This window comes from Nicotiana tomentosiformis, chromosome 8 (genome assembly GCF_000390325.3).
Source record: "Nicotiana tomentosiformis chromosome 8, ASM39032v3, whole genome shotgun sequence".
Taxonomy (NCBI): Eukaryota; Viridiplantae; Streptophyta; class Magnoliopsida; order Solanales; family Solanaceae; genus Nicotiana; species Nicotiana tomentosiformis.
This window is the reverse complement of record NC_090819.1, coordinates 128,145,977-128,172,770: the sequence shown is the minus strand read 5'-3', so window position 1 is coordinate 128,172,770 and position 26,794 is coordinate 128,145,977. Positions and strand designations below refer to the sequence as shown.

General features: G+C 40.0%; 1 protein-coding gene and 1 long non-coding RNA gene across 2 annotated transcripts; one reads left to right on the top strand and one right to left on the bottom strand.

The window, feature by feature from the left end:
• Positions 1-1,274: 1,274 nt before the first annotated feature.
• On the bottom strand, positions 1,275-3,305 carry LOC138898131 (uncharacterized). Its single transcript, XM_070184168.1, has 4 exons — positions 3,009-3,305; positions 2,160-2,957; positions 1,895-1,961; positions 1,275-1,840 (listed from the first exon to the last, which is right to left on the bottom strand). The coding sequence occupies exons 1-4, from the start codon at positions 3,303-3,305 to the stop codon at positions 1,275-1,277; spliced, it is 1,728 nt and encodes a 575-aa protein (XP_070040269.1).
• Positions 3,306-14,429: 11,124 nt separating this feature from the next.
• On the top strand, positions 14,430-26,135 carry LOC138896731 (uncharacterized). The gene is made up of 4 exons (XR_011410129.1): positions 14,430-14,622; positions 14,764-15,154; positions 21,820-21,911; positions 25,431-26,135. It is a non-coding gene; the product is annotated as an uncharacterized lncRNA (long non-coding RNA).
• Positions 26,136-26,794: the final 659 nt, after the last annotated feature.

Here is a 26,794-nt window from a genome sequence, read left to right as displayed (position 1 = left end):
TTATATTTTGTGACTTTTACTCGATTTCGAGACGTGGGCCCAGGGAGACGTTTTGGGATGATTTTTTAATTTCTTTCTTTAGCTTTGATTTCATTAATTAGATTAGTTTCTTATAGTTGTATTTATGGTATGTAATTGAGTTTTGCTAGATTTGGGCCATTCATAGTCGGATATTCGTGGAAAAGGCATTGTTACCGATTGATTAAGCTTGGTTCGAGGTGAGTGGTTTGCCTAACCTTATGTGGGGCAAATCCCCCTAGGATTTGGTACTGTTGTGATATGTGAGCACCGTGTGCGTGAGGTGACGAGTACGTACATGGGCTATTTGCTGTAAAACCCGATTTATTTTACTGAGTAGTAATCTGTTTTTCCTTTAATTTGAGTTATACCGTTTAAATGAGTATTAGTATGTTTTCATTCTTAATTGAACTATTCCAATATGTGTACCTATCCTGTTTAGTTTAATATCGCATGTCTACGTGCTTTAACTGTTTATTTGAACTTTGTGAAGCATGCTTAGTTGATTTCCTGCTTTTCCTTGTTCTTTATTAGTATAACTGTATAAATCTTGTTGTTAACTGTTTTATTTATCGGTTTGACCTGTGTATTGACTTTTGAGACTACGAGGCGGTTCCTCGGGAGTTCTCCCTACATATTTACTTTTGAGACTATGAGGCGGTTCCTCAGGAGTTCTCCTTGCACATTTACTTTTGAGACTACGAGGCGGTTCCTCGTAAGTTCTCCCTGTATATTTACTTTTGAGACTACCAGGCGGTTCCTCAGGATCTCTCCCTGAACAATTACTTTTGAGACTACGAGGCGGTACCTCGGGAGTTCTCCCTGTACATTTACTTTTGAGACTACGATGCTGTATCTCGTGAGCGCCCCTGTTGTTATCACATTGTTCGTGTGTTGTTGTTTCTCTGTGAATTCTTGCCGTTAAATTCTTCGTTTTTACTTTTTTTTAGTATATCGTTTGTCTTATTATTATATCCAAGTAGGTCCCGGACCTGACCTCGTCACTGCTCTACCGAGGTTAGGCTTGGCACATACTGGCTACCGTTGTAGTGTACTCATGCTACTCTTCTGCACATGTTTTGTGTGCAGATCTTGGTACTTCTTATCATCCCCTCTATTAGCTGAGAGTGATTTGCTGCTGTACGGAGACTTCAAGATACATCTGCCACGTCCGCAAACCTCGGAGTCCCCCTCTATTCTCTCTTATGTCATTTACCTTCCGTACTTCTTTTGTTAGATTCTGCTGTTTAGAGATGCTAGTTTTTTTCTGTAGCTTGTAATTTCTTTCCTCCCCTGCTTTCCACCCTCACGGGTCCACATAGATCCATGTGAAGAAGATCAAGTGACTTTGAGGTACTGACTTCCCTTTTGGGCTTGAATGAAGATCTGACTTGCTTACCTTTTACACATGCATCACACACTTTGTGATTCTTGAAACTTGACTTGGGCAGACCACGAACCAGGTCCTTCCTGACCAATTTGTTCAGCAACGTGAAGCTTGCATGACCCAGCCTCCTATGCCATAATTCAGCATCATCATTAATAGCACTTAGACAGTTGAGATCACCATTCTGCAGAGACTCAAAATCAGCAACATAAATATTTTTGTATCTTTTTGCTACTAGCACCACCTCACCAGTCACTATGTTTGTGACTGTACATACTTGTGACACAAATTCCACCTTGTTTCCCTTATCACAGCTCTGGGAAACACTTAGCAAGTTGTACCTCAACCCGTTCACGTAGTACACATTTTTGATTGAGTGTGAGAGAGACTTCCCAATCCTTCCAACTCCCAGAATGTATCCTTTCTTGCCATTACCTAAGAATACACTCCCTCCTTATAGGTCTTTAAGTGAAAGGAAATCAGTTGTACTTCCAGTCATGTGCTTTAAGCAGCCACTATCCATGTACCATTGTAGGCTACTTCCTTTCACTATTCCCTGCACAAGAGAATTAGGAGTTAGACTTAGGAACCCAAACGTGTTTGGGTCCCTTGTAATGAGGAAAAGGGTGAATGAGGGATCTTCTGGTCCAAGAAGGCATTATGCGTTTTTTATATGAGGGACCAGGTTCTCTACCAGTAGTTACTTTTTCAGCAAAAACTATGTTTTTCTGTTGTGACTGAAATCTGGTCTTACAGTTTTCTTTAAAGTGCCCAGTGTTGTCACAGTGGGTGCAAAGCCAATTATCAAGTACAGTAACATACTTGCTATGAGGGTTATAGGAAATCGTTTCCCTTTGGAACCCAATCCACTGCTTGTTTCCCCATTATTGGTATACATGCCAGTGATAGCATCAGAGGACCAAGTCCACTTGAGTGATTTTTCAAGATCACTCTTCACTTTTCCTAGTTCTTCATGAAGTTGTTTGTTTTTCTCAAGCTCAGCACACAAACTAGACTTCACTGAATTTAACTCACTTTCAAGCTTAATGTGTGCCTCACTTGTAACTTCCTTTTCCTTTTGAGAATTTTCAGGCCTACTCTCTATTTTAGGTTCTCTAATTATTTCCTTCAAGTCCACTACCACCACTAATAGGTCATCTCTCTCATGCTCAATGTTAGCAACTCTCTCAGCTAAGACTTCTTTTTCCTTTCTTACACACCCACATGTCTCTTTTAGGTCTACCACAGCGACCATTAGATTATCTTTTTCATGTGCTATATTTGAAATTTTTTCATCTAAGACATACTTCTCTTTCTTCAGGTTCTCAATTGTTTCCTTTAAGTCAACAACCACGATTACTAAGTCATCTCTGGTTTGTTCTGCTTCTCCTAACTCCACATATAAAGCATCTTTCTTAGTTATAAGATTGTGATAAGCATCAATTAACACATTTGCTAAAGACATGAGCTTTTTAGGAGAATAAGATTTTAGATTTCTCTGAACATCCAGAAAATTTACCTTATCATCGTCGTCATCTTCATCATCATCAGACTAAGCCATCAAGGCAAAGATTGAGTCATACTCAGTTGCTTCGCTTTCTACTGCCATCATTGAACTATCACCATGATCATTTTCTTCTTCAGATTCGCTTAAGGAGTCTCCCCATGCAGCAAGAGCTTGTTTTACAACATTGTCAGTGACATTCTTTCTCTTGAAGCGTTTATTAGGAACCCGGTTCCTCTTGACTGCTTTGTCAAAGTTGTTTTTGTACTGATCTTGCTTTAAGAGAGGGCACTCCTTGATGAAGTGTCCTGGCTTGCAACATTTATGACAGAGGTCATAATTCTTTGGCTTGCTAGAACTTCCCGTTTTTGGAATTCCTCCATTCCTGCGAACCATCTTCTGGAATCGTCTTTTCAATTAAGCCATATCACCATCCTCACCACTTGAATCATTGATGTCTATCTTGAGGACCAGGTTCTTCTCCCTTTTGGGTTCTCTTCTTTCATTCTTCTTCTTCTTCTTCTTCTTCTTCTTCTTCTTCTTCTTCTTCATTTCATATGTTTTCCGATTGCCAAAAAGTTCATCTATGGTCAGTGTCTGCAAGTCCTTCGCCTCTGTAATGGCGTTCACTTTGCTTTCTCAAGAACTGGGCAGAATACTAAGGATTTTTCTGATAAGCTTGTTTCTTGGAATAGTTTCACCAAGACAGTGAAGATCATTAATGATGGAGATGAAACGAGTGTGCATATCTTGGATGGATTCAACATCTTTCATCATGTCTGTTGGCTATCAACCTCCAAAGTTTCAACAGTTTGATGGTAAAGGCAATCCAAAGCAACATGTGGCGCACTTCGTTGAGATATGCAACAACGCTGGGACTTATGGAGATTACCTTGTCAAACAGTCTGTCCGCTCGCTAAAAGGAAATGTTTTTTTATTGGTATACAGACCTCGAGGCGGGATCTATTAATAGCTGGGATCAACTAGAGCAAGAGTTCCTCAATCGCTTTTATAGCACAAGGCGCATTATGAGCATGTTGGAGCTCACAAATACTCGCCAATAAAAGGGTAAATCAGTCATTGACTTTATCAATCGTTAGAGGAATCAAGCCTCAACTGTAAAGACAGGCTTAGTGAAGCTTCTGGCATAGAGATGTGCATCCAAGGCATGCATTGGGGATTGCGCTACATCTTGCAAGGTATCAAGCCTAGCACATTTGAAGAACTTGCAACTCGTGCCCATGACATGGAATTGAGCATGGACTCTGTTGGAAATGAAAGGTTGCCCATCTATGAACCTCACAAAGGGAACGACAAGCAAGAAATCAGGAAGTGGGGCAAGTTCGTACCCAAGTCTGAAATCAAAGAAGCTATGAATGTCAACACATCACCTGTAAAGTTCACGACGAAAGTGAGCAAGAAGCAGAGTATGAAATCCGCTTCTTTTCAAGATAAGCCAAGTGGAAAGTTGACTCTAAAATAAATGCAAGAGAAAGAGTACACATTTCTGGATTCTGATGTGCCAGCTATTTTTGAAGAACTCCTCAAGTTAAATCTCATTGAGCTTCCGGAGATGAAGCAAACAAATAAAGTTGGGAAAATAAATGACCCGAATTACTGCAAATACCATCGACTTATGAGCCACCATCTGGAGAAGTACTTTGTCTTTAGGGACAAAGTTATGGACTTGGCTCGCGAAAAGAAGATCGTGCTTAAAGATGAGAAAGCAAGCTCAAACCAAGTCTCTATAACCTTTGGCTCATTCAGTCCGGATGAATTATATGGTTTTAAGAAAGTAAAGATGAAAAATTACTGGAGAACGACAAAGTTGAAGTCAATCAATCTGATGATGATGAAGGTTGGATGTTGGTGACTCGTCGTAGGCACCACAAAAGGAGCCCACGAAAAGAATCAATAGAACAACCAAAAAGGAAAATAATGGTGAAGGGACTCAGGAAATGGAATTCGGTTAAGCATTTGAAGAAAGCAAAAGTGGAGGTGCACCATTCTCAAAAGCTACGACATCTAGTGACCTTGGAGGATTTATTTACGTGTTGGTTTCGCATGAAGATTTCCCGTGATAGTATTGAGGCCTCTTGTTGCAATGCTGATAATGGGGAAGAAAAGAGTGAAGACCTACCATTGACACCATCTCCAAAAAAACTCATTGAGTCTATCCATCAAGAAGTTAACGCGTGCGAGGAAAACGTTACGTTCACAAATGACGACCTTCTACTAGGTGACACTCTTCATAACCGCCCGTTGTACCTAGTTGGCTATATGTGTGATGAAAGGGTAAATCGAATTTTGGTTGATGGAGGATCCTCAGTGAACATCTTGCCAATTCGCACTGTGAAAGAACTTGGTATTCCCATGAACGAACTCTCAGAAAGTCATGTGATGATCCAAGGATTCAACCAAGGGGGATAAACAGCCATAGTTGCGATCAGGTTGGGAATCAACATTAAAGATATGCAATCAAGTGCATGGTTACATGTGATCGATGCAAAGATTTCATACAACGTATTGCTCGGAAGGCCTTGGATACATGAGAATAAAGTGATTCCATCTACCTACCATCAATGTTTAAAGTACTACGAGGGTAAAGCCGAGAAGAATATAGTTGCTGATGATGAGCCATTCATCGAGGCTGAGTCACACTTTGCCGATGAAAAGTTCTACTTGAAGAACCGCATTATGAAAGATCTAAAAGTTGATGATGGCATGAAAAGCAAGAATGACGAGCCCATAACTAAAAGAGCTGAGGTGACTGCTGGTAGAGCCAAAGCTATTACTGAGGAGGTACAACCCAACGCGAATAAATCTCATAGAGGGGACATTGCGTCTTATGGCAAGAAAGTAAGTCCTACACTCTAATATGTCCCTAAAATACAGAAAGATGAAGGCGAATCATCTAATCTCCAAACTAACATGCTAAAGGAGTTAACTCTTTCGGTAAAACGAATTGAGGCAGTAAAGTTGTCCTCAAAGCCACTTGCAGGGTTTGTAGCCAAAAATTGTTTGCAGAATGTGGCACTCCCTACAAAGCGAACAGATGAAGGTTTTGATCCTAATTCTTACAGGCTATTTGTAAAAGCTGGATACAATCCCAATGAGCCATCAAAGTTAGGGAATCTCCCATCAGAAAATGCGACGAGGCAACCACGTGAAGGTTTGGAATACAAGCAACCGTCACCAGTGCGCATCTCCATAAGAAGGGCGAGCAACAATTATATCACTATAGAAGACGAATTTTCCGCTTCTAACAGGCCTCCTGTCTTTGATCGACTTGGAAAATCAACTGTGAGAACTTCTGTATTTGAGAGATTGGGTCCATTAAAGAAGGGGAATAAGTTCCATAGAAATTATCGAAATACAAACAGTCGCTTTGCCCAAAATTCGGAAGACCTCTTAAGATTTCCAAAGTTTAGTTCCTTCTAGAATGAAGCAACAAACAAAAGTCATGGCTTCGTGTGATGAGGTACTGAAGGTGGAGCCATACACTGTGGTCTACACTAAAAAATGCGATGAAGACGAAGAAAGTGTGGGTTCTTCGTATCATGGTACTGCACAAGGCAAGCATGGTGTTTTATCTCTAATGGAGGATGACGAGAAATTGGATGATGTTTCATCGTGTTATCACATATCCTTCAACGATGGGAACCCTCAAGAAGATGAAGATGCGAAAGATGCTCCCCCGGAACTTGAAGAAGGGGTGAAGGCAACGATTGATGCCTTAAAAGAAGTTAACCTTGGCACTGATGAAGAACCAAGACCCACCTACCTAAGTGCTTTACTAGAAGTTGATGAAGAAAGCATTTATATTGAGTTACTCAAGGATTTTAGGGATATCTTTGCTTGGAGTTACAAAGAAATGCCTGGCTTGGACCCTAAAGTAGCAGTCCATCACTTTGTGGTCAAGAATGGTGCTCGTCCTATTAAGCAAGATCAAAGGCGCTTTAGGCCGGACTTGGTTCCCCTGATTGAAATCGAAGTTATCAAACTCATTGAAGCTGGATTTATTAGGGAAGTTAAATACCCAATGTGGGTTACAAGTATTGTCCCTGTAAGGAAGAAGAATGGCCAGATTCGAGTGTGCGTCGACTTCAGGGATCTCAACAATGCGTGTCCCAAAGATGAATTCTCGCTTCCTATTCCAGAGCTGATAATCGATGCTACTACTGGGTATGAGACAATGTCATTTATGGATGGTTCGTCAGGCTATAACCAAATTCGCATAGAACCAAAAGATGAAGTGCTTACTGCATTCCGCATCCCCAAGGGTATTTATTGCTACATGGTAATACCTTTTGGCTTGAAGAACGCTAGTGCTACGTATCAAAGGGCTATGTAGAATATTTTTGATGACCTTTTCCACAAAAATGTCGAATGCTATGTGGACGACTTGGTGGTAAAATCAAGAAAGATGGGTGACCACTTGAAAGACTTGACAATGGTTGGTTTTATTGTCCGACATCGAGGGATTGAAATTGATCAAGACAAAGTAGATGCAATTTTGAAAATGCCTGAGCCTCGGGATATTCACGAATTGAAAAGTCTACAAGGAAAGTTAGCGTACCTTAGGAGATTCATCTCAAACCTAGATGGGAGGTGCCAACCATTCAGTCGCCTTATGAAGAAAGGTGTCCCTTTCAAATGGGACCAAGCGTGTAGCAATGCCTTTGAGAGCATTAAATCCTACTTAATGAAGCCTTCAGTTTTAGTAGCCCCTATACTTGGAAAGCCGTTGATACTATATATTTCAGCCCAAGAAAGGTCTGTTTGAGTGCTGTTGGCCCAAGAAAATAGTGAGGGGAAAGAAAACTCTTTTTACTACTTGAGCATGATGATGACACCAAATGAGCTGAATTGTTCGCCAATTGAAAAGTTGTGTTTGGCGTTAGTCTTCTCAATTCAAAAGTTGAAGCACTACTTTCAAGCTTTTGTTGTTCGTCTTGTTTCTAAAGCAAATCCCATCAAGTTCGTGATGTCAAAACCTGTTCTTAGTGATCGACTAGCGAGATGGTATCTCTAATTTGAACAATTCGAGATTTTGTACATCCCTCAGAAGGTTGTAAAAGGACAAGCATTGGCAGACTTCTTGGCAGATCACCCTATACCTGATGATTGGGAGCTAACTAATGAACTGCCTGATGATGACGCAATGGTCATTAAAGTTCAACCTCCATGGAAGATGTACTTTGATGGTGCTGCACATCGTGGATGAGCTGGTGCTGGTGTAGTATTTGTCACTTCTCAAGGTGAAGTTCTGCCCTACTCTTTTACGTTGACGCAACTCTGCTCTAACAACGTTGCTGAGTATAAAGCACTAATACTTGGGCTTGAAATAGATGTTGAAATGAAGCGCTTGCAATTGCAAGTCTTTGGTGACTCTCACTTGGTGATCAACCAGCTTTTAGGTAGTTACGAGGTCAAGAAACCTGAACTACGCCCATATCATGATTATGCTAAAAATTTAATGGGATGGGTCAGTGACATGACTATTCAACATGTTCCAAGGAAAGAAAACAAAAAGGTTGATGCTTTAGCTTCCCTAGCTTCATCATTAACCCTGCCTTATCAATCGCAAGTTACTGTCTGCCAAAAATGGGTAGTACCATCGCCAAATGAGGTTGAAGGTGAAGGAAATGAACTCAAGCATCTTGTCACTGTTTCTGAAGCTGAGAAAGAGGAATGGTGACAACCCAGTATCGACTACTTAAGCTATGGGATACTTCCGGAAAATCCGAGGAGAAGGACTGGAATCCGTCATCGTGCACCTCGCTTCCTTTACTACAAAGATACTCTATACAGAAGGTCATTCGAGGGAGTACTCTTATGATGCTTAGGGTAAGAAGAAGCACTCCCAGCTTTGCAAGAGGCACATTCTGGGGTATGTAGGTCACATCAGTCTGGATCAAAGCTCCACTTCCATATAAAAAAGATGGGATATTATTAGCCAACGATGGTAAATGATTGCTTGGACTATGCTCAAAGATGCAAGGCTTGTCAATTCCATGCGAATTTTATTCATCAACCTCCTGAAGTGTTGCACCCGACTGTGGCATCCTGGCCGTTTGACGCTTGGGGATTGGATGTTGTTGGACCACTGCTAAAGTCCTCTGGTGGGCACCTATACATCTTGGCTGCAACTGACTACTTCTCAAAATGGGCTGAAGCTATTACTCTTAAGGAGATAAAGAAGGAAAATGTTGCAAGTTTTATCCGGGTAAACATAATCTATCACTTTGGCATTCCTCGTTACATAATAACGGATAATGGAAAGCCATTCGATAATAGGTTGATGAACAAGATTTTTGATCTCTTTGGCTTCAATCAACGCAACTCTTCGATGTACAATGTTGCCGCAAATGGTCTAGCTGAGGCATTCAACAAAACTCTATGCAACTTGTTAAAGAAATTCGTCTCCAAATCCAAACGATATCGGAATGACCGTATGGAAGAAGCTCTATGGGAATATAGGATGACTCACCGCATGCCAACACAAGCGGCTCCGTATTCACTCATTTATGGAGTCAAAGTCGTCTTGCCACTCAAGCGTCAAATACCTTCATTACGACTGGCTATTCAAGAAGGGATCACTGATGAAGAAAATGCTTGACTTCGATTAGCAGAGTTGGAGGCTCTTGATGAGAAGAGGTTGGAAGCTCACCAGAGTCTTGAATGTTATCAAGCTCGATTGTCTCGCGCCTTCAATAAAAGAGTTCGCCCGAGATCCTTTCAAGTAGGAGATCAAGTCATTGTCGTACGAAGACCCATAATTACTTCCCATAAACCTGTAGGGAAGTTCACTTCAAAATAGGATGGGTCATATGTCGTACAAGAAGCTTATTCAAGTGGGGCTTACAAGCTAGTTGATGCAGATGGCATGAGAATCGGCCCTATCAATGGAAAGTTTTTGAAAAAGTATTATCCTTGAAGTTGCAACGCTCCTTGATGCATGAGCCTAAACTGCATGTTCCTATACTCCTGGCCCGCATGAGTCTAAACTGTGTACGGTCCACCCAAAAAAAAGTCCGCTAGGTTGAAAACCTCGAAAGGGGCGGCCTAGGCAAAAGTTAGGACATAAAAAAATAAAAAACTATTCACCCATTCTGAACTTCGGTATGACTTGATCCTCTTCACCGAGGTACGCAAGCAGCTTAGAGTTTCATTCTGAGTTCAATCGCATAAGTTCAAAAGATATATATTGCCCTAGCCGTTCTCCAAATGAAGTATGATGGAAGTAATTCATTCAAACAACACTTGAAAATCAGGTTGAAATTTCATTCTTCTTTTGAACTTTGGATCTCATATGACTTATAGGGGGAAAGCCTTCATGATAAACCAGTGTCTTCAATAGGGCGATTATAGTCTTTTAGGAGGCTATCAAGTATTTGCACTGAAGTTCAGGGATTTACTATGTATTCATGTTCACCAAATCTTTAAGTCCTCCGGTATTCAAGTTTGCTACTCTTCAAGTTGAAATTTTTAAACCCTCCAAGTCTCCAAGTTGAAGTCTTCAAGTCCGTCGATCTTCAAGTTGAAGTCTCCAAGTTGAAATCTTCAAGTCTGTCGATCTTCAAGTTGAAGTCTTCACGTTCGCCACTCTTCAAGTTGAAGTCTGCAAAGTCCGTCAAATCTTCAAAGTTTCCAAATATTCAAGTCAATGTCGTCAAGTCCACGAACTCTTCGAGTTGAAGCTTTATAACTTTCCAATCTTAAGGTGGACATATAAGTCCCTTTGCACCTTAAGTTGACCTCTTCGTGGATTTGTCCTTAAAAGGAAACTATAACTTTCCATTCTTAAGGTAGACATATAAGTCCCTTTGCACCTTAAGTTGGCCTCTTCGTGGGTTTTTTCCTTAAAAGGAAATTATAACTTTCAAATCTTAAGGTGGACATATAAGTCCCTTTGCACCTTAAGTTGGCCTCTTCGTGGGTTTGTCCTTAAAAGGAAACTATGTTTTCCAATCTTAAGGTGGACATATAAGTCTCTTGAGAGTAATCTATCCGATAGTCGGGGCACATTGAGAGTAATCTCTTCTATAGTCGAGGCACATTGAGAGTAATCTCTCAGATAGTCGAGGCACATTGAGAATAATCTCTTCGATAGTCGAGGCACATTGAGAGTAATCTCTCCGATAGTCGAGGCATATTGAGAGTAATCTCTCTGATAGTCAGGTCACATTGAGAGTAATTTCTCCGATAGTTGTGTCACATTGAGAGTAATCTCTCTGATAGTCGAGCCACATTGAGAGTAGTCTCTCCGATAGTCGAGTCATTTTGAGAGTAATATCTCCGATAGTCGAGCCACATTGAGAGTAATCTCTCTGATAGTCGGGTTATTCTGAGAGTAATCTCTTTGATAGTCGAGCCATATTGAGAATAATCTCTCCGATAGTCGGGTCATTTTGAGAGTAATCTCTCCAATAGTCAAGCCACATTAAGAGTAATCACTCCGATAGTCGAGCCACATTAAGAGTAATCTCTCCAATATTCGGGCAAGGATGAGTACTCATCCCCTCACACCCCAAGATTGTCTTCTTCATGCATGGACCATCTTGTTAAACAAGAACAAATCCTTCTCGTTCGACCTACAAAAAAAAAAAAAAAAAAAGATAGAACACACAAAAGAATTAAAAAAAAAAAAAAAAAATTACCTTTGCGCAGGCTTCCTAAAGGTTAGAAGTCGAAGTAAGATCGACTTTGAGAATGCCGCGGGTTTATGCTCAATAAACATGAGCAGACGACTTTATATAAGTGCTGAAAGGTGACGTTGAAGATCCTTTTGTCGATATGGGATCGGTGCTAAGGCGGCAACTACAATTTGTCTCCAACATGGATTAGCTGTGAGTGGCTGACTTCAACAAGGAATCAAATAGCTTCCTTTGTTTAAGCCACGTAAAGGCTGGGGGAAAAAGCAGTCGTCGACGCGTCCAACATTAATGTGGAAACTACTCACAAATCTTTTCATATTGAGTTGCTCAGTTCTTTGCAAATGAAAGCACAAAAAGTTTCCATGCATTATTTTGTCTTATATGAGCTTATCTCTGATTTTGCTATTTGCTCACATGAATTAGTTGATTTAAATTAAGGTCTTGGCATGGGTTATACACTGAAAAAAACGGTTTACTTTGAAAAGCTTGAGAATTTATAGTTTTTCATCTCTATGACAAGCGACGTGCGAGTTGCTCATTCATTTAAACACAATAATTCAAGTCTCGTCTTTGATAAAATAATTTGTAAGCATTAAAATTTTATCGAATCTAAATCGATAAAATAATTTGGACTATATTTTAAATTCAAGATATATTGGTCCAAACAAATATTATGGGCTAATATAATTGAATTAATTATATAATCCAATATATATGGATTAAAAAAATAAGTCTTAATCCATTGGGCTAACCCATTTAATTGGGCTAAAGTGATGAGCTCTCTTCATTAAGCCCAAGATGTCATCTTCCTAGAGGCCCAGTTCGGTGCCACGTGTCATATGACGTGGTACGCCAAGTCAGGCAGAAGAGCCAATAAGATCATGCCACGTGGAAAAATGACAAGGCATACCAAGTCACATTAAAAGGCCAATAAAATCGCGCCATATGTGCAAGTGACATGTTCTGGCCAATCAAATTGCGGTCATGTCACACTTCAATTTGATTGGTCGGAAAGAGTTTGTTCTTATCATAACTCTTCCCTCCCACAATTATAAATAGGGGTCTTCATAACCCAAAAAAGACACCAGAAGTTATAACAAGAAGCAAGAAAGAGCTCGTGGATCAAACACTGCAAATTCCTCCACAAGTTTCAAGTTCAAGCAATCAAGTTCAAACTCAAGAACGAAGAACAAATCAAGTTCAAGCTCAAGAACGAAGAACAAATCAAGTTCAAGTTCAAGCAATCAAGCTCAAGCTCAAGAACAAGATCATCGTTCGTGGCAGCAACTACATATTCAAGATCAAGCTCGAAGACCCTTGAATTTATTTACTATTGGAAAGAAGAATCAGAGGATTCATAGAGATTGTACACTCAAATTATTTGAAATCAAATACTACGATTGCTGCAATATTTTTCAGTCTCGATTATTTTTTTGACGCAAGTTTATTGTCTACAGTAATATCGAGCTATGATGTGAAGTCGGGCTGCTGAGTTCGAGCCCTAGAAACCGACCAAGGTCGGGATCAGCCAAAATCGATATCGAGCCCAGATAGAGGTCGAGCGAATAGAGACCGATCATGATCGAGAGAGGCTGAGTTCGGGCTCGAGCCAAGGGACAAAAGAGCCGTTATAATCGCATTTGGGGAGAGAATTTCGGCGGAAATCAAGAAAAAGTCAATTAATTAATCTATCATGGGATCCCCACTAAGTATTTTTAATTATATCCAAAGTAAGATTCCTCCACTATATTACGAGTAGATTATCATTTATTCAGGGGACTTATTTTTATTCATTCACAGATTCATTCATATATTCAGACACTCTCATATTCAGAAATTATTGAGATTTACATAGCATCTAGCTAATATTATCATTTTTTTGGGCTTTTTTATATTGATTTATCTCGTTCATTTATCAATCATTCTCTACTCAATTTGGGTTTGTGTCCATTCTCTTTTACAAGTCAATATTCAATATATTTCTACTTATTTTTTCGATTTGTACCAAGTTATACCACGTATCCTTAGAACCACGTATAAATTTAACTTTATCCGTTTTTCGGGTAAACACCAGTGTATTCCCATAACTGGGGTATGGGAAGGTAGTATATACCCGGTTCTTAATACTACCTTACGAAGATAAAGAGTTGTATCCGAAGGACACTCGGTTTATATTACAATTTTTTCTATTATTTCTCGATAAGGGTAACTCTTGATCAGGCTTTAGACAATCTTGATGACATCGCATTATGAGGTGAGTTATTCTTTAGCATGTGGGAAAAGACATGTCCAAGTTTCTTTTACCTGACCCACCATTGAATTCTTGTCTTTCCACTGTTCTCTAGCCTTCTGCTTACTCAACCCTGCAGTGAAAGTTAACTCGTAAAAGTAGGTGATTTTAAGTATTGCAAAGGACAATACATTAATGTCACTGCTTTTGAACAATCAACCTTGACCCCTCCTTTTCTTTTTATTTTCTTTTGCATGTAGTGTTGTTTAACGACGGAATCAGAGTTTAAACTTAATGAGTTTAATCTTTCTCTTCTCGTCATTTGAACCCATTAATTTTTAAAATTATTCTTTAAAATTTAATATTTATTAGAAGTTTAGTATTTTTCATATATATATACTTGTGTTTCATGTCTAAAATATTGAGTTCAATTGAATACCGGACAAAGCTCATTGCTGAATTGCTTGATGATCTTGCTGCACTAATGGATACTGTGGGCAGAAACCTGGCTTCACTTCCTATGGTTTAAATCACCTTAGGATTTCAAATATTAATTTAATTGTTAAACCAACATTAAAACGTCATTTGGCCTATATATCTTTTACCATGTCCTCTGGGATAGGTCTTGAAGTTCAAGCTCAAATTTTGGACATCTCTAATAAGCAAAGATATTTCCATAACCACCGCGAGGAGTGCGGTGAAATGTATTGGATCCCTTAATTCTTAATTCGAGATCTCATATTCAAGCCTTGGGAATGGAAAACTGTAAAGAGACGCTTCCTCCTTTAATGCGATATATGCTACGCGAATTGGAATTAGTCAAGTTAGTGAATTTCGAACGGAGAATGCGCAAAGCAAAAATAAGATATTTCTGTTGATCTTCTAACAATGAATTCATCTTCCTCATTTTGTAATTTGTACTACTTGTCTCTTGTAAAATTAATGTATCAACAAAATTTTGCAGATAAAGGATATTGCATTAAAGGTCTCTGGTAAAAGCAGCAAGTCCAGTACACCAACTAGCAGTTACAGGAGAGGTCACAGACCTTATCCTGATTTTGAAACAATTTCAGAGGACGTTTCATATCAACCAGGAAGTTCAAGTTCACCTCCAGGTTGGGATTTCACAAGTACCCGATATCATCGTACTCCTCGATCTGATTCAAGATTTGCTGGAGGATATAGTGGTGGTGATGATGATAAAAGAGAATCTGTCTACTCACAGTTAGGGGTGAGGTGGTGGTGCCCGACGACGAGGGGTCAAAAGAGTGGATTGCTCAGGTGGAGCCTGGTGTTCAGATCACATTTGTCTCTCTTCCTAGTGGAAGAAATTATCTCAAACGAATCCGCTTTAGGTATATATCAAGAACCTTTCTATCTTGAAACATAACACAATTCGCCAATCGGCAAAAAATAATAACAATAGCTAGCCAAATATACAATGATTATGTATAAAATATGTGTATTATACACTAATATACAAAAAGAATATACATTTTCCGGTTGTGATTTTGGGGGCGGCTATATTGTGTAAAATCCCAAACTTAATTGTGGGAAACATTGAACTTGTTGTCTATATATAATATTGGACTAGATGAGCTTAAAATGGAGCGACATAATCAGTAAAGATTCATATAGCCGACTAGTATAGTTGTTATTGTCTTAGTAGTATTGAACTAGTCTGTTAAGCGGGCCTTTTCAAACCTTTCTTCCTTCACTCCTTTCAAAATTATGCATGATCTTCTTCAGTCCCTTCATTCATAAGTTTGCCTAGAGTCTTATTTAGTTCTAGTGGTGGAAATGATCTTAAACAAATCCTATTTAGGTAGATATCAAGAATCTTCTTATCTTGAAACTTGATTGTGAGAAATATTCAATTTCTTGTCTAAAGATTTCAATTCAAAGAAAATGAAGGTGATTGTCATGTATAGTTGAACCTTAGGAATTTTCATCTTTCACACCCTCTAAATATAGGCATGACCATCTTCAGTCCCTTCCATTCATCAATGAATATTCAGTTCCTTCTTCAATGTAGAATCGATGCACACCACTTCTTCTTTAAAAACAAAAAATAGAAAGTAGGGTTTAGGGATTTGAGTCGTCATTAATCATTTGATATATGTTTATACTTCTTTTCGTTGTTGTTTTATCTTAAGTTTCGATGTAAAGATTTTTCTATCAATGCATTTAACTCCATTAGTTAGTCCAAAGACATGTTGAGTGCATGTTACATGGACTCGAGAACAGGTACATATCTGTTATGGATGTGTAAGAGTCCAATATGGACACCCACAACTTTTGCTAATTTTAGTTAAGTTTGAGAAATTTTCACTAGATACCTGTATACGGTCAAAATAGAGTTTGCCCTTTCGTATAACCGATCGAGACTGGAGAATAATCAAACGAGGTTCGGGATCAGTAAATGTCGAACTATGATGCAAAGATAAATTGCCAAACTCGTGACCCATAGACCAATCGAGATCGTCCAAGAAAGAACAAGGTCGAGGTCAATCGAGGTCAGGACCAAACTAAGAAGGGACCGATCAAGACCAAGATCAGCCTAGGTCGAGATCAAACAAGATCGAGACCAAGTTAGGAAGAAACCGACCGAGACCAAGATCGTCCTCGATAGAGACCAGACAAAATAGAGATCGAGCAATACCGAGGAAGGTTTATTGAGCCAAGAGACAAAAAGCCGAAATATCCGTAATGGGGCCCAAATTACGCCGGAAATCCCGACACATATCAAGGAAAGACCAATTAATTAATATATCGTGGGATTCTTTACTATATTTAGTATTATATTATAAGTAAGACTTCCCTACTATATAAGGGGAATAATATCATTTGTAAAGGGGCCTGATAACATAATACAAAGGAATACACTCCCTACTTTTTGCTTTCAATATCTTGTTATTCTGTTGGGACACCAGGAAGATTTTCATTTGGTTCGAAGGTGACCGAACTCGAGGGCCAAGGTCAATTCATTCGTTTGGCTTGCATTTATTTCCTTTACAGTTAATTTCGATACTCATTTGTACATTTTCTCAATTTGTACCAATTTATACTACGTATCCTTAGTATCGCGTATAAATTCAATTGTTATCTATTTTTCGGGTAAATAGTTTGGTGCCCACCGTGGGGCTAAGGATAATAGTGGTTATTTGATACAAATCCCTATAAAACGCACAATTTTACACTTGCTCTTGGAAGTATATTTGATTTCAGGATAAAGATGACGAACTCTCAATCCTTGCCCCTGCATATCGACAACGAATCTGGCCATCAAGGTGAGAATAACAACTTGGCGCCCGGGGATGAAAGGCAATTCGTTGACCCTGTTGGAACTCAAGCCGTGGATCCAATTGACGTTAATTCACATGTGGCCATCGAAGCGAACCAACATTCCGGTCCCAAAAATAGCATCCAAGGTGGGACCCGATCTACAGTTCGATATACCCAAAATATTGGAGAAGACGGGATCATCCTGCGTATGATCTTCGAAATGCTGCAAGCTCAACAGGTGGTGATAGCTCAGTTGTAGAGCCAAACACAGGCGCCGAGCAGGGCTGAGCTCGGTCCACCCCAAGAAGTCACTTACAGAACGGGGCCAGCCGTAGTAAGGTCAAATGAACAAGAATCGGAGACTAACCCCGAAAGTATAAAAATGCTCGAGGAACTGACAAGGCGGATAGAGTCAGGAGAAAAGAAGATCGAAGCAAATGATAAAAAGGTCGAAACCTATAATTCCAGGGTAAACCAAATCCCTGGAGCACCCCTAATACTGAAGGGATTGGATTCGAATAAGTTCGTGCAAAAGCCTTTTCCTCCGAGCGCGGTCCTGAAGCCGATCCCTAAAAAATTTCGTATGCCCGAAATACCGAAGTACAATGGAATGACCGACCCAAATGAGCATGTAACCTCATATACATGCGCTATCAAAAGGAATGACCTAGAAGATGACGAGATCGAGTTTGTTTTGCTGAAAACATTTGGGGAAACCCTACCAAAGGGAGCGATGATATGGTAACATAATCTACCACCTAACTCTATTGATTCTTTTGCCATGCTTACAGATTCTTTTGTAAAAGCACACGCAGGAGCCATAAAGGTCGAGACTAGGAAGTCGGACCTTTTCAAGGTAAAACAGAAAGATAACGAGATGCTCAGAGAATTTGTATCTCGTTTCCAAATGGAACGAATGGACCTACCACTGGTCACCGACGATTGGGCCGTACAAGCTTTCACCCAAGGACTAAATGAATGAAGATCAGTGGCTTCACAATAGTTGAAGTAGAATTTGATTGAGTACCAGGCCGTTACATGGGCCGATATACTTAGTCGATATCAATCAAAAATTAGAGCTGAAGATGACAAACTAGGGGCTCCTTTCGGATCCATGACCAAAAGGGACGTCGATCGAGAACCAAGGTTGAACAAGGATCGATACCTGTCATATAATAGAGATCGTAGGAGCAGCAGACCTGGACACAATTCTGTACGGGGTGAAATGAGAAGTGATCGAGGCTAGGGATCTCGAGGGCTCATGAGCAAAAATTGTTTTGATAGGCATGTCGGACCTAATGAAGCACTGCGACTGTCTGAATATAACTTCAATATTGACGCATCCGCCATCGTATCGGCTATCGAACGCATCAAAGACACTAAGTGGCCTCGGCCTCTGCAGACCGATCCAGCCCAGAGAAATCCAAATCAAGTATGCAAGTATCATGGAACCCATGGCCACATAATGGAAGATTGCAGGCAGTTGAGAGAAGAAGTAGCCCGGCTATTCAATGAAGGTCACTTTTGGGAGTTTTTAAGCGACCGGGCCAAGAATCACTTCAAAAATAGGGAGTTTAATAGGCAAAACGAGCAAGAAGAACCACAACATATTATTCACATGATCATCGGAGGAATCGACGCACCCCAAGGACCAGTATTAAAATGCACCAAGGGGCCGATCATAAGGGAGAAGCGATCTCGGGTTCAGGACTACATACCGAAAAGTACATTGTCCTTCAACAATGAAGACGCAAATGGAATCATGCAGCCCCATAACGATGCACTGTAATATATATACTCATGAATAAAACTCAAGTTAAGCGTTTGTTAATTGATCCAGATAGTTCGGCCAACATCATTCGATCGAGGGTCGTAGAACAACTCAGTCTATAAGACCAGGTTGTGCCCGCAGCCTAGTACTAAACGGATTTAACATGGCATGTGAAACTACTAAGGGCGAGATAACTTTGCCAGTAAACGTGGTCGGGACCATCCAAGAGATGAAGTTTCATGTGATCGAAGGCGACATGAGGTATAACATCCTGTTCGAAAGGCCGTGGATCCATAACATGAGGGCAGTACCCTCGACCGTTCACCAGGTTCTGAAGTTTCCGACACCAGATGGAGCCAAAATGGTGTACGGGAGTAGCCCGCCGCCAAAGAAATGTTTACGGTCAATGAAGTAATTCCGGTATTGGCACTCTCTATAAAAGGATCGGATCCAAAGGGAAAACAGTAAGCCAAATAGCAACCACAGACATCGGCCTCAACCTAATTAGAGAAGCAAAGGATCGATGAGGACGACGACTACTGGATCCCTCGATCCTTCATAATTCCCGATGACTTAGACGCCACCAAGTCAATGGTAAAAGAGCTGGAACAAGTCACATTGACCGAGCATCAGCCGAAACGAAAGGTATACCTTGGCACGGGGATAACCCCCGAGCTCAGGATAAAACTCATTCATTTTCTTAAAGCTAACATGGATTGATTTGCTTGGTCCTACCTTGATATGACAGGTATCCCGCCGGAAGTTACCACTCACAAACTGAGCTTGGACCCTAAGTTCCGCCCGGTGAAGCAAAAAAGAAGGCCCCAATCCGAGGTTAAACATGTATTCATCATGGACGAGGTAACCAAGCTTCTCAAAATAGGATCCATTCGGGAAGTAAAATATCCCGAATGGTTAGCAAACGTAGTATTAGTCCCTAAAAAGGGAAATAAACTTAGAATGTGTGTAGATTATAAAGACCTGAATAAAGCATGCCCTAAGGATTCTTTTCCTCTGCCTAATATCGATCGTATGATCGATGCCACAGCCGGCTATGAGATTCTCCGTTTTCTCGATGCCTACTCCGAATACAACCAAATTAAGATGAACCCGGAGGATCAGGAAAAAACCTCGTTTATTACTAAATACAACACCTACTATTATAATATAATACCGTTCGGACTAAAAAATACTGGTGCAACTTATCAACGCCTAGTAAACCGAATGTTCGAAGAACGGATAGGAAAATCAATGGAAGTTTATATTGATGACATGTTAGTTAAGTCCCTGCGAGCAGAGGACCATTTAAATCATTTGTAGGAGACTTTTGATAAACTAAGGAAGTACAATATGAAGCTGTTACATTTCGCATTTTCGTATGTTAAAGTTTCGTCGTAAGTTAATCGACGTAAAGTTCGGGAATGAGATTATTTTGAGATTATAAGCATTATGCTATTTCAAAACAAGTGATGAGTAAATTCGTGAAGGAGAGAGGGTAAGCATATCGAAAAAAATAAATTTTGTCGAAGTTTGACATTTTGGGATAACATACGGCTCGAGCTAAAATACCTGGTATTTATGGACTAATACCATACAAGGTACCACATGGTCATGATAGTGAGGTGTATAAAGTGTGTTAAAAGTGAGTAGTATTTTAAGTAAATTGAGTTAATTCTTAATTATATGGATTATTGGTTAATGAGAGAATTAACAAGTTAATTAAAACTTAGTGGGTAATTAATTACAATTCTTTGGATAAGTTAAACCCCCCAAAATGTGGCAGCCCTTGTATTAAGAGATGGTGACTCTTAAAGTCACATAAAAGATGGCAAGAACGTGGAGGTGTCTTTGGCCAACTAAGCCACATGAAGTGGGGTCCACACCCACTAATTTAAAAGCCTCTTTAAAGCACAAAATTGAGATGCTTAATCTCATCTACAATGTAACGGATCTGCCAAACAACTTTCATACGAAATCATACAAGACATCCCCATCAAGTAGGGCCCACAAAAATCCAACAATTTTAAGAAATTTACCTTATTAAGGTATGATTCTAAGTATGGCAAGAGACGGATTAAGCTTCAATTCGGATTCGCAACTCTAAGAGATTTGCAACGAAGCTATTCAGTGTATTCGCAACGTGATTTGCAATTTTAAGGGAGTACGGTGCAATCTTCCTCAAGAACATCATACAAATTTTTCCCTACTTCGATCCGCTGTTACGTGTTGTCGCAATCAACGGGTGTTAAAGGGATTGTCAAGAGAATCGGCTCAGGTATGTTAAGGCTATCCCTTATTTCTTTTGGCATGGTCCAAATGATACAAATGAAACGAACAAAATACGCAACTTTCATAAATGACTCTATTCATAGAAATACTAGGGGTGTCTATATTCCTGATTCCCCATGTGTCTTATTATTCTATCATCTGTTCATGGGTCTCAGAAAATACGTAAGTTGATAAGTTTTTTTCTTCATGATATTAATCAGATGCATAATGGTCTTATGACGTACCGAGAGATTTTATTAACGTATTTCATATGCATTTCATGCATTTATACATGCACATTGACCCATTACCATATGGTGTTATATACGCGTATATATGTATATATATGTATATGGAATATGGAAAAAGGTTACGGCGTTATATACGCACCACCACCTGATCAGCTGGTATACGTTGATGATTTTGCCCACAGTGGCCGAGATGATATGATGGGATGCCCTCAGAGGCCTGATGATGTTATGAACGCATATACCTATACATGGTATGAAATTTATACGCATATGCATGACATTATAAAAATGAAATGATTCATAGAGCTATGCAGACGTACATGTAGAGTCTTTTACTCCATGTTTCTCATGTCTATTATTTACTGATTTTTATTCCTTACATACTCGGTACATTATTTGTACTGACGTCCCTTTTGCTTGGGGACGCTGCGTTTCATGCCTGCAGGTCTCGATAGACAGGTCGAGAGTCCTCCAAGTAGGTGATCAGCTCAGCGGAAGATGTTGGTGCACTCCATTTGCTCCGGAGTTGCTTGTTTGGTCAGTATGATTTAGATGTGTATTGTTTGGTATGGCGGGGCTCTATCCCGACCTTTATAAAAATTATATATTCTTAGAGGCTTGTAGACATGTGTCATGTATATGAAATATTGTATGGCCTTGTCGGTCTATGTTTAGTGTAAGAGTGCTCATTTTTGGCCTTATAGGCCCGTACGTCTTAAGTATAAGTTGATATTTTATGTTGTATTCTACTTATCTCACAGTAACATCTCTAGCTCAGTTATCTATGATAGTATGATACGAAAAGATATGTTATTTTGGTACTCGGTTGAGTAAGGTACCGGGTGCCTGTCGCGGCTCATCGATTTAGGTCGTGACAGAAGCTCAACCCAAAAAATGCGCATTTGGGGTCTGACCGGAAAAATTTCTCGAATTCATGGTATCCAACCGAGGAATCGAGATTAACCCCGAAAAGATTAAAGCTATCGATGGTATCACAGTGGTAGACATCATAAAAGCCGTGCAGATATTAACCGGGCGCATGGCCGCCCTGGGTCGATTCATCTCGAGGTTCTCTCCGATAAGGGCCATCGATTTTTCTCGTTGCTAAAGAAGAAAAATTATTTCACTTGGACATCGGAATGCCAACAGGCCTTGGAAGAGCTTAAACGATACTTATCAAACCCACCGCTGCTTCCACATACCGAGGGCGGACGAACAACTTTACTTGTATTTGGCAGTATCAGAGGTAGCAGTAAGTGGAGTCCTAGTCCAAGAAGAATGAGGTATGTAATTCCCTATTTATTATGTCAGTCGGACCCTAGGTGAGGCCGAAACTAGATACCCCTACCTAGAAAAATTAGCGCTCGCCTTGATAAGCACATCTAGGAAACTAAAATCGTATTTTCAATGTCATCCTATATGTGTTATAACAACTTATCCACTACGAAATATTATGCATAACCCCAAACTTTCGGTACGGTTGGCCAAATGGGCCGTAGAAATAACCGGGTAAGATATTGAATATCGACCCCGAACGACAATTAAGTCATAAATTTTGGCAGACTTCGTAGCTGACTTCGCGCCGGCCCTAGTACCCGAAGTCGAGAAAGAGCTATTGATAAATTCGGGTACGACCTCACAAGTCTGGACCCTCTTCACGGACGATGCTACGAACGCAAAAGGGTCCGGAATTGGCATCGTGCTAAAACCTCCCTCAGGCAACGTGGTTAGACAATCTATTAGAATTATGAAATTGACTAACAATGAGGCCCTGATTGCAGGTCATGAAATAGTTAAAGTCTTAGGAGCAGAGGTGATCGAAGCCAAATACGACTCCCTCATCGTGGTTAATCATGTTAACGGAACTTTCGAAGTTAGAGAAGAACGAATGCAAAGATACCTGGATAAATTACAAGTAACTTTACATCGGTTTAAGAAGTGGACTTTGCAACACGTGCCTCAATATTAAAATAGCGAGGCAGATGCCCTCGCAAGTTTGGGGTCATCGATCGAGGACAACGAGCTTCATTCGAGGGCCGTCATGCAACTCATGAGGTATGTGGTCTAAGAAGGTCACGCCGAGATAAATTCCACAAGCTTGACTTGGGATTGGAGAAATAAATATATAGAGTATCTGAAAACCAGAAACTTTCCCTCATATCCGAAAAAATCGAGGGCCATGCGCACAAAGGCAACACGATTTACCTTATCCGAGGATGGAACCTTATTCAGAAGAATGTTCGATGCACCATTGCGATATGTCTAGGACCAGGAGATACCGAGTATGTACTGAGGGAAGTTCACGAGGGCACTTGTAAAAACCATTCCGGTGCCGAATCATTGGTTCAAAAGGTAATCAGAGCCGGCTATTACTGGATCGATATGGAAAAAGAAGCGAAAGAGTTTGTTCGAAAATGTGATAAATGCCAAAGGCATGCACCAATGATTCACCAACCCGGGGAACCGCTCTATTCGGTCTTATCACCATGGTCATTCATGAAATGGGGGATGGACATCGTTGGCCCTCTTCCACGGGTACCAGGTAAAGCTCAATTTATTTTGTTTATGACTGACTATTTTTCTAAATGGGTTGAAGCACATGCCTTAGAGAAAGTAAGGGAAAAGGAAGTCATCGACTTCATTTGGGATCATATCATATGCCAATTCGGGATGCCTTCCGAAATTGTGTGTGACAACGGGAAGCAGTTTATCGGCAGTAAAGTAACCAAATTCCTCGAGGATCATAAGATTAAAAAAATCATGTCAACGCCTTATCATCCTAGCGGGAATGGACAAGCCTAATCGACCAACAAAACCATCATCCAAAATCTTAAAAAGTGGCTAACCGACGCCAATGGGAGGTGGAGAGAAATTATGCCCGAAGTTCTTTGGGCATACCGCACAACTTCGAAGTCCAGTACCGGGGATACCCCATTTTCATTAGTCTATGGAGCCGAAGCTTTAATACATGTCGAAGTCGGGGAACCGAGTATCCAGTTCCAATACACAACAGAGGAATTAAATAACGAGGCTATGAACACAAGCCTGGAACTGTTGGACGAAAGGCGTGAAACCACCCTCGTTCGATTGGCCGCCCAAAAGCAATGAATCGAGAGATACTATAATCGAAGAGCCATTATTCGATATTTTAACGTCGGAGACTTAGTGTTAAGAAAAATCACCCTCAACACTCGAAACCCCAATGAAGGAAAATTGAGTCCGAATTGGGAAGGATAATACCAAATCCTCGAAATCCCCGGAAAAGGGTCATACAAACTCGGAACGATGAATGGGGAATAACTGCCGAGCAATTGGAATATATCTCTCAGGTGATTAGGCAAGACATGGCGCAGCTTCAGCTGACCGAGGACATGACCCTTGATAGGAAGGTATGGAGGTCGAGGATCAGGGTAGTAGAGTAAGTAGTCGAGAGTGTTCATAGCACTAGTATTGGCACGTACTCTCGCTTTCTATTGGTAGTAGGCTTTTATGACAAACCATTTTCCTTCATTGTTGATCACTTTACTATTTGGTTGTTTTTATTCTGCTTTTCTATGGCTTCTTGGTATTGTCCCTTCTTGTCTATATTTTCATTAATGTGGTGCTTATATTTTCCTGAGCCGGGGGTCTATTGGAAACAACCTCTCTATCCTCACAAGGTAGGGGTAAGGTTTGCGTACACACAACCCTCCCAAGACCTTACGATGTGGAATATTACTGAGTATGTTGTTGTTGTTGTTGTTGTTGTTTATGTCCTTTTATGATTGGAACCAGTTGATTAATATTTAGCTAGTTGATTAATGTGGTACCTTCCCAACTCGAGTCAAGAGCATCTGGGGCTAGCTTTCACGATAGATCATGTCATCTTGAACAGTCTCATAATATATTCAGAGATTGTTCGAGTAATAGTGACAACACCCCTGGTCAGTTTACAGGTGCAAAGGCAACGACGGATACATCTGATAGTGAGAGAAATGTTGAACATAGGGTTGTTTGCTCATCTATATGTTAGATTTTAGTTTTAATGATGAAAAATAATATAATTGTTTGATGTAGGAACTCAAGGAAATCAATCAGAATCCAAGTAAAAAGGAAAGTACCAATCAAAGATTGACTGAAGCAATCAAGGAATCAGCGAAGCAATAAAGGTCCGAAAATAGATAATCAATCAAAGCTGAAGGAAGATATCAATCAGAGGATGATTGAAGCCATCAAGGAGAGAAATCAAAGTTGAAGGAAGATATCAATCAGAAGATGATTGAAGCTATCAACAATTAAAAGGAAAGAAGTACTAAAGGTTCGGCAAAGGCATAACCAACACTGGAAATCCGGCGGATATCAAGGCTTAAAGATGGAAAGCTATCAAAGTCCACTTATCAAGGAAGTATAACAGGAATCAACCCTATTCTTGGAAAGAATCAATCTGTGATTCCTTTTAAGGATCAAATCTCTTGGGTTCGCAAATCTCTCCAGACTCTAAGGCCTCTTGGAAAGTATATATACGATCGATTCAGACTTGAAGAGATATACTTTGATCAAACCATTTTCTCTCTCTTTGTTCTACTTCAAACAAACATTGTAGTTCTATTAGATCTGATGTGTAACAAGTTAGAGAAGAAAGAGAGAAAATCACTGGTGAGACATTGTATCAAGAAAAGACGAGAGACATAAAATCTGAGCAGTTGGTGTAAAACTACATCATTCATTTTGTACTCAAGAAACTCAATCACTGAAAGAGAACACCCTTGCAACCCAAGGGGACTGAACTAGGATTCACATTGAATCCGAACCAGTATAAAAACTCTGGTGTCTTTAATTCCTGCACTTTACTTCTGCGTTTTAATTCTGTACTTCTTACTAGCTCGCTCTTATTTCTAATCGACTAATTGATAAACTAGTCAACTTATAATAACTAATTTTAAAATAAGCAATTCATCCCCCTCCCCCCCCTGTACTTTCAATTGGTATCAGAGCTAGTCTCACTCTTCTTTTCTTAACAGTTTGTGAGAAAAGATCATGGCAAACCAAGGAATTGTTGGAGCACTCTTTCAAGAAGGAACATCACAAGTCAGGCCACCTTATTTCATTGAACAACATTTTTCTCACTGAAAAGTGCGTATGAAAATATATGCAAAGTTATATGATGTCAAAGTTTGGTGAGTAATCAATAAAGGGAACTATCCACTGCCTGTAGCAGCACAACCTGCTGCTGATCCGAAAGATATAGGCGAATATACAGACGATCAGATGGTAGTTGTTCAAGTCAATGCTAAAGACGAAAATCTACTCTATAATGCTATAAGTGGAGAAGAATATGAAAAAATATCCAGTTGTGATACATCCAAAGAAATGTGGGATAAACTAGAAGTCACTTATAAAGGAACCATCAAAGTGAAAGAAACGCATATCAATATGTAGGT